Raw genomic sequence first — 9,422 nt, 5'->3', positions numbered from 1 at the left:
GAACCAGCACCATTTACTGAAAATGCTGTCTTTTTTCCATTGGATGGTTTTGGCTCCTTGGTCAAAATCAAGTGACCATAGGTGTGTGGGTTCATTTCTGGGTCTTCAATTCTAGTCAACTGGTTTATCTTCCTGCCCCTGTACCGGTACCATACAGTTTTTTTTTTTTAAATCATTATTGCTCTGTAATACTGCTTGAGTTCAGGGATAGTGATTCCCCCGGAAGTCCTTTTATTGTTGAGGATAGTTTTAGCTATCCTAGGTTTTTTTGTTATTCCAGCGGAATTTGCAAATTGTTCTGTCTAACTGTCTGAAGAATTGGATTGGCATTTTGATGGGGATTGCATTGAATCTGTAGATCGCTTTTGGTAAAATGGCCATTTTTACTATATTAATCCTGCCAATCCATGAGCATGGGAGATCTTTCCATCTTCTGAGATCTTCTTCAATTTCTTTCTTCAGGGGCTTAAAATTCTTATCACACAGATCTTTCATTTGCTTGGTTAAAGTCTCACCAGGTATTTTATATTATTTGTGACTATTATGAAGGGTGTCGTTTCCCTAATTTCTTTCTCGGCTTCTTTCTCTTTTGTGTAGAGGAAGGCTACTAATATATTTGAGTTAATTTTATACCCAGCCACTTTGCTGAAGGTGTTTATCAGGTTTAGTAGTTCTCTGGTGGAACTTTTGGGATCACTTAAATATACTATCATATCATCTGCAAATAGTGATATTTTGATTTCTTCCTTTCCAATTTGTATCCATTTGATCTCCTTTTGTTGTCTTCTTGCTTTGCCTAGAAGTTTGAGAACTATATTGAATAAGTAGGGAGAGAGTGGGCAGCCTTGTCTAGTCCCAGATTTTAGTGGGATTGCTGCAAGTTTCTCTCCATTTAGCTCAGGGTCTAAAATTAATAGTTGATAAATGGGACCTCATAAAATTGAAATGCTTCTCTAAGACAAAGATCACTATCAATAGGACAAGTTGGTAACCTACAGATAGGGAAAATCTTCACTAACCTTATATCTGATAGAGGTCTAATACCCACAATATATAAAGAACTCAAGAAGTTAACATCAAAATAACCAGATAACCTAATTTAAAAATGGGGTACAGAGCTAAACAGAGAATTCTCAACAAAAGAATCTCAGGTGGCCAAGAAGCACTTAAAGAAAAGTTTGAAGTACTTATTCTTCAGGTAAATGCAAATCAGATGACACTGAATTTCCACTTTACATCAATCAGAATGGCTAAAATAAAAATCTAAAGGGACAGTACATGCTGTAGAGAATGTGGAGACAGAGGAATACTTCTCCATTGCTTGTGGTTTTGTAAACTGGTATAACCACTCCGTAAATCAATCCTGCATTTCCTCAGAAAATTGGAAACAGTTCTACTTAAATCCCAACTATACCACTCCTCTGCATATACCCAAAAGTTGTTTCACCATACCAGAAGGACGCCTGGTCATAGAAACCTTTGTTTGTAAAAGCTAGAAGCTGGTAACAACCTAGATTTTCCACAATGAAAGAATGTTTACAGTAAACGTGGTTCATTTACATAATGGAATACTAGTCAGCTATTAAAAATGATGACATCTTTAGAACACATGAAACTCAAGACGGATGATCAAAGTGAATGCTTCACTCCTTCTTTAAAAGGGGGAACAAGAATACACTTGGCAGGGAATAGAGAGGCAAAGATTAAAACAGAGACAGAAGGAACACCCATTCAGAGCCTGCCCCACATGTGGCCCATACATATACAGCCACCCAATTAGACAAGATGGATGAAGCAAAGAAGTACAGGCCGACAGGAGCCGGATGTAAATCTCTCCTGAATACAGCAAATACAGAGGTGAATGCCAGCAGCAAACCACGGAACTGAGAATAGGACCCCCGTTGAAGGAATCAGAGAAAGAACTGGAAGAGCTTGAAGGGGCTCGAGACCCCATATGTACAACAATGCCAAGCAACCAGAGCTTTCAGGGACTAAGCCACTACCTAAAGACTATACATGGACTGACCCTGGACTCTGACCTCATAGGTAGCAATGAATATCCTAGTAAGAGCACCAGTGGAAGGGGAAGCCCTTGGTCCTGCTAAGACTGAACCCCCAGTGAACGTGATTGTTGGGGGGAGGGCGGCAATGGGGGGAGGGTGGGGAGGGGAACACCCATAAAGAAGGGGAGGGGGAGGGATTTGGGGATGTTTGCCCGGAAACCGGGAAAGGGAATAACACTCGAAATGTAAATAAGAAATACTCAAGTTTATAAAAAAAATGATGACATCTTAAACTTTACAGGTAACTAGATGGAACTAGAAAATATCACCCTGAGCAAGGTAACCTATACCCAAAAGGATATGTATAGTAGGTACTCACTGATATTAGCCAAAAATAAAGAATACATATGGTAAAACCCATAGACACCAAGAAATGTAAGAAGCAGAAAGGCTCAAGTAAGAGTGCTTTAATTCCAGTTAGAGGGGGGAAGAAATTAATCACGATAGGCAGAAAAATGGAGGGACCTGACTGGGAGAGGGGAAGGAAGGGAAAAAGAGGAAGAGTATCAGGACTGGGGAGGAGTTGACAGGAAGAAGCTGAGAGGACTAGGAGAATGGATGAAAATCTGCAGCCTCTGGGGTGGTTCATATAGGGGATCCTGTAAAACGTACCAAAGTCCTGGGAAGTGAGAGACTCTTGAGACTCAGTGGGGGTGAGAGCCAAAGTGGTCAATAATGGTGAGAGGGAACTCAACAAGTCCAAGTCCAGTATATAAACAGGGCCTCAATTAGAGGGACAGGGTTACCAACCCACAGTCTAAATTTCTCATCCAGAAGTGTTATTGTCTAAAAGGACTGCAGGAACAAAAATGGAGAAGAGACTGAAGGAAAGGTGGTCCAGTGACCAGCCCACCTTTGGATCCATCTCATTGTGGGGCACCAAGGCCTGACACTATTTCTGATGCTAAGATGTGCTTACAGACAGAAGTCTAGCATGGCTGTCCTCTGAGAGACCCTACCAGCAGCTGACTGAGACAGATGTGAATACTTACACCCAAACAATGGACGGAAGTCAGGGACCTTAAGGTTGAATTAGGGAAAGGATTGAAGAAGCTGAAGGAGAGGGTGAGCCCATAGGATGACCAGCAGTCTTAACTAACCTAGAGCCCAAGAAATTCCCAGAAACTGAGTCACCAACCAGGCAACATACAGGGTTTGGTTGGAGGCACCTGGCACATAAACAGCAGAGAACTTACTGCCTGGAGTGGCCTTAGTGGGAGAAGATGTACCTAATCTTGAAAAGACTTGAGGCTCCATGGAAGTGAGAAGACTGGTGGGAGGGGAACACTCCTTTGGAGGCAAGGAGGAGGAAAAATGGAATGAGGAACTCTGGTAGGGGGTACCAGGATTGGGGGGGGCGGCTAATAGCTTGAATGTAAATAAATAAAATAATTAAAAATCCAAAAAAATAATCTTCATTGTCTTTCACAGTCTCAAACAGTTTAAAAGTACGAGTTTTCTTCTGATACTCAAGATAGTCTTTTAATTGTAACCTTCTCTAAAATCAACTTCTGGGTGTTAGTTTTCTTCTATTAACATGTAGACTTGGTGCATTGAATTGGGTCCTCAGGCTTGGAGGCTAGTATCTTTACTTGCTGAGCTGTACTACTGGCCTCCCTTGTGCTTTTTGCAACACCAATTATGTAGATGTAATTTTTCTGAGTTGTAAAAATTTAATTAAAGTTGTGTTTTTAGAAGTCACATAGGCAATAAGAGCTTATTTTACAGCCTAATTATATAGTTTAGCAAGAAGTCCTCATGGTATTCTATTTTTATAGTATGCCTGTGTGCAGGTTAGAGTAAGTAGTGTGTAGGTCTGAAAGAACTTATACATTAATGGTTATTTGAAAAGTGAGGCTAAGGGCCAGAGAGCATGCGGGCAGCATCTCTGATATAACTAGAAACAGTGTGAAATGCAACCTTGTGGGTATGACACAGCCAGCGCAATTATGTGCCGAGGCTACCTACTCTGAGCCCTGCACAGATAAATGTCACTAGTTAGTTGTAGATCAGAGTGTGGTCTCTGTAGTTCTTTCCTCATTACTGCTTTGAGAGCTCCTGATGCTTCTTGAGCAGGTTCAGATATTTTCTTCAGTTGTGACTCATTGATGAGCTCACAATTCCCCAGGAATAGTTGCAAATGATTGGGCACAGATATGATTATGGGTAATCAAAGTGAGCCATAAAATAAAACAAAAGTACATAAACATAAAAGGAGACATGTGTATGTGTGTGGCTGGGGAAGTGGGTAATACAAGTGGGAAGAAAATAAGAGATCAAGAAGAGTAATCATATAAAATTATGCAGATATTGTCCCAAAACAAATTCAATAAAAGAAAAAAAAATGGTGACTTAAAATTTAGAGTGTTAACTCTACAACCACAGTCAAGATAAATTTTTAGGAAATAGATACTCAAACTTCCCCATATGTTTCCCATATGCTCAAGGTTTGTGTACAAATATGAGGCTTGCTTAATTGGATTTCAGGAAACCATGATGCAGGTATTGGTATGTTTTATTAGTTTATGTCGTAACAATCTCTTTAAATTATTGGAATAAAAATACAGATAAAAAACAGATTGAATGTAACCATACCTCATGAAATATTAGGACAAGATATTCAGTAAATTATGATATACTTTTTCTTAGGAATACACTAGGGTTCAAAATATTGTAAATGTGTATGGACATAGTTTCAACTAGCAAATAATATCATTATCAAATGGTGGGTAGCATGAACCATGTACATATATATATGTATATGAATTTATTTATGTATGTACATATATATTTTCAAAAGCATATAATTTTTAGAACACTCATACTTTCATATATAAAAATCAAATTCATAAAAATAATTTGTGCACAGAGGAAAGTATATTCTAATATTATAAACTGTGTACTTGCAGTTGTACATCACAAGAAGGGAAACATGAATAGTTACAACCTAGAAAATGATGGAGAATTTGTCAACATGAGGCAACTAGTACTATGATATATATATATATATATATATATATATATATATATACATATACATATATATATATGTACTAGTACTAGTACTATATTTATTGATAGATATATATGTACTAGTACTAATACTAGTACTATATTTATTGATATATATATATATGTACTAGTACTAGTACTATATTTATTGATATATATATGTACATGTACTAGTACTATGATTGATATATATATATATATATATATATATATATATATATATATATATATGCTTCCCTTCCCCACCTTCCCCCAGCCAATTCCCTCTCTATATCTGCTCCTGATGTCTCTTTTCTCTTTCCATGAAATTCAAGTGTGCCTTATTGGTCTCTCTTACTTACTTAACTTCTTTTGGTCTGTGGATTATAGCATGGTTTTCCTGTACATTATGGCTAATATCTACTTTTAAGTGAGTACTTTCAAGGTTTGCTTTTCTAGGTCTGAGTTATATCACACAGAATGATCATTCTACTTCCATCCATTTGCCTGAAAATTTCATGATGCCATTATCTTTTAATAGTCAAGTAATTGTCCATCGTGTAAAAAACCCATTTTTTCTTCATCTATTCTTTGGTTGAGTGTCATTTAGGTTGTTTGCAGAGCCTGGCATGGCCTTGGTGTGGGAAGAGTGACACAGTTCCGGCTTTTGGTTCGTGGCACTGGTGTGAGCCTCCATGAGTGCTAATGTCTGTGGTGGGCATAAGTCTTACCTGTATAATAATGTACAGATTTTACATTCCTCTGAGAAATGTCCTTCCTGTCAATGTTAATGACTCCATGATAATTAGAAACAGCAACAGTCCAGGAGTTGGGCAAGTGACTATTTCTCAGCAAAATGGTAAAAATGGGACCTTCAGGATAGCTCTTAATGGTATGGGAAAGCGTTCTAAATACACGAGTCCAAAAATATATAATTTCTCAGTTATGCAAAAATAGGGATACAATATGAATTATATGAGATGTTTCATTAACCTAAAGGGAAAAAAGCAGCTGCTCTGTGAGACAACTTGTGAGAAAATTACTAAGGAAGGAAATAAAGAGATTTAGGGTGTGGTGATTGAAGGAGAACCCACCCAGGTATGTTTTTTTCGTTTATGCTTACAAAGGCAGAGAGATTCTGAGTTCGGGGTCAGCCAAGAACAGAGCAAGGTTAGGTTCAGGCATGGTGGGAATGGTAATTTCAGGGCAGGGTACTACCTAGCTAGCTGACATATGTACTTAACAGAGGCAGGCAGATCGCTGAATTCTTCTGCAATCTTAAAAGCAAATGTATGCTTGCTGTCACCTAAGAGTCAAAGGGTTAGGGTCACAGGATTCTGATTTCTAAGATAATCAAAGGGGAATCTGGAGAAAATAACTGGATTGATTTGTAAGATAAAAGATTTTATCTGTATTCTGCAGGAAATGAGCTATTTAGAAAATATTTTAGGGAAAAAAGGAGAGAACTGTTTGGAGAATAGACAGACCCCCCCCCCCCACACACACACACAAACACAACACAAACACACAAACATTAAGGAGAACATAGACAGAATAGCAAGCAAGCAGAATATAGACAGAGAAATCTCCAGAGAGAAAGAAGAACATAGAGAGAAGCAGACTGGAAAAGCTGTATCAATCAGAACACGGGTTGTCAACTTGGATCCACGATTTGATTTTGAGTAGTTCTTTTAATTGCTTCCAAGTAACCCTTCCCTCAACCACTCATCAAACTGAGGCTGGTCCTTGTCATTGTCTCCCGTTTCTGGTTATTACAAATAAAGCTGCTCTGAACATAGTGTCCTTGTGGTATGATGGAGCATCCTTGTGGATATATGCTCCAGAAGTGGAATAGCTAGTTCTTAAGGTAGAACTAGCCTCAATCTTCTGAGAAATTGCCAAATTGAATCTAGAACAGTTGTATAAGTTTGCATTCCCACCAGAAAGGAAGTATTTCCATTGCCCTACATTCTTACCAGCCCATGCTGTTGCTTGATATATATGGTAAAATTAAAATATTGATAGGTAATTCAAAGATAACTTTGTAAATAATAATCTAGTCAAAGAGAATTGCACAGTATTGTAGCCACAGATAATGTTTAGTAAACCGAAGTGGTTATTATTCTTATATTGTTATTACAATCTTCCAATCCTCAGACACAAATATGTATGTGATACAAAGTTACTACTCTTTCTAATTGGTAAAAATATAGGTATCCAAATTCTGAATATAGTTTTATAACATTTTCTTTAACTATATATTCATGCAACTAATGACTTAATGCAGTTTAGCATTGAGAACAAAATACAGATAAACTGGCCTGGACACAATGATTTTTCACAGTGCCTAAATATTATCCCTAAATTCACATGTGATTCATCAACTTCTTTATGGCATTCTTAATATCTTTATTTCTCAATGTATAGATGGCTGGATTCAGGAGAGGTGTGACGACTGTGTAAAATACAGCAAGAAACTTGTCCACCCAAGTGATGCTAACTGGCCACAGATAGATGAAAATGCAGGGTCCAAAGAATAGCACAACCACTATGACATGGGAAGTACATGTAGATAGTGCCTTTGATGAGCCATCTTTAGAGTGAAGCTGAACAGTTAGTAAAATATAAGTGTAAGAGATGAGCAAAAGGATGAAACAAGTTGTTGCTAAGACACCACTGTCAGCATTTATCACTATTCCCAGAGTATCAGTATTCATGCAGGCTAATTTCATCACCAAAGGAATATCACAGAAAAAGCTGTCTATCACTTTAGGTCCACAGAAAGGTAGTTCCAAAATCAGTATCAGTTGACTCATGGCATGTATAAAGCCAATGATCCATGATATCAAAACAAGCCAGATGCACTTCTGTCTGTCCATGATGCTGCTGTAGTGTAGTGGCCTGCAGATGGCCACATACCGGTCATAGGCCATTGTTACAAGAAGTACCATCTCACCTCCTCCAAAGAAGTGAACACAGAGGATCTGGCTCATGCAGCCCCCAAAGGAAATGGTTTTATTATCTTTTAGGAGGTCAGTTGTCAGTTTGGGGGTGGTTACTGAGGAAAGGCAGAAGTCAATAAATGATAGATTAGCTAACAGAAAGTACATGGGAGAATGGAGATGATGATCAATGATGATCAATATCACAACAAAGAGGTTGCCTACCACAGTCAACAGATAGAGAGTAGAAAATGGCAGTAAGAGGAAGATCTGTAGTTCTTTTGAAGCACAAAGTCCCTGAAAAATAAACTCAGACACCACAGTCTGGTTTGCTTCTTCCATTTACTACAAGGTGTTCTGATGGGTTGAGAGAGACACAGTGGAACTAACAATTCCTGAAATAGAAACAATAACTGAATGTTCAGAGTTAAGTCAGTAGAAAAATATTCAAGTCAAAATCTTAGCAGTATATGCTACTCAATTTTTAAATAATTTTAAGAGTATTTGTATATTGCATCTCATCAGGGAAGTTTCCTAAAAAGTGTAGAATGATTGTTCCAAAACTTTGCACATCCAAAAGACAATATTTATAGGATCAAAATGAGTACATCATTTCAATTATTAGTAGCAAATATTATCTTTTAATTTTTCTAACCTTAAAATCTGCACTTTCTGAATAGAATTTGAGATATTTTTCTCCAAAGAAATCTAAAACTTTGTTCAAGTTCTTTTACTTGGTCATCATCATTCCATAATAACATTTATTGGTATATTTTAAACATAAAATTCCCATGCACAAACTTATCACTGATTGTGTATGAACAGACAATATCAAACCAAGTCTACTGAATATCATGTAAAAATTGTTTATCAAATAAATTGATAAAGGCACTAAAGTTTCATTGTTAGCATTATGTCTTTCATTGAATTTTTGACATACCTTCAAGTATATTCCTAAAAAGTCTTATTTTCCTAGGCCTGAATGATGCTACTTATTCTTGCATATTAAAAGAATTTTAACACTAAATAGTGAGGTTTCATATACTATCCTGAATAACTGATTAATGAAAGCTAAATTCCCAATCTCTTCCTTTCTGTGTTCCTACTCTCTCTCATTTTATGACAATGGCATTTTAATATAAGTTATACTGAGTTGATCAATTTGTAGTGAATTATTACTGTTCATGCCACACACAATCTCATCTCCTTCCCATTTCTTTTAGCTGCTTCTCTAATGCATTGTCTGTGGAATGTAATGTGTCCAGAAATCCAAACATAATTAGATAATTTTAGAATAAGGTAAATGGCCTGTCAGCAACTTAAAATTTCAGGAGGTAGACTTGTAACTTGTCATTTTGCAGAAAGGGTTTATTTTATGTGAACATATAAAACTACTTTAAAATTCCAGAAGTCTCAATATTTTATT

General features: G+C 37.1%; 1 protein-coding gene across 1 annotated transcript; it reads right to left on the bottom strand.

Moving 5' to 3' along the window:
* Positions 1–7,420: 7,420 nt before the first annotated feature.
* Or4k36 (olfactory receptor family 4 subfamily K member 36) lies at positions 7,421–8,338 on the bottom strand. The gene has a single exon (NM_001000921.1). It carries the CDS (start codon positions 8,336–8,338, stop codon positions 7,421–7,423), a length of 918 nt encoding a protein of 305 aa, NP_001000921.1.
* Positions 8,339–9,422: the final 1,084 nt, after the last annotated feature.

This window comes from Rattus norvegicus, chromosome 3 (genome assembly GCF_036323735.1).
Source record: "Rattus norvegicus strain BN/NHsdMcwi chromosome 3, GRCr8, whole genome shotgun sequence".
In the NCBI taxonomy this organism is placed as follows: Eukaryota; Metazoa; Chordata; class Mammalia; order Rodentia; family Muridae; genus Rattus; species Rattus norvegicus.
Note: the sequence above shows the minus strand (reverse complement) of the source record. Positions and strands in the feature narration are given on the sequence as shown.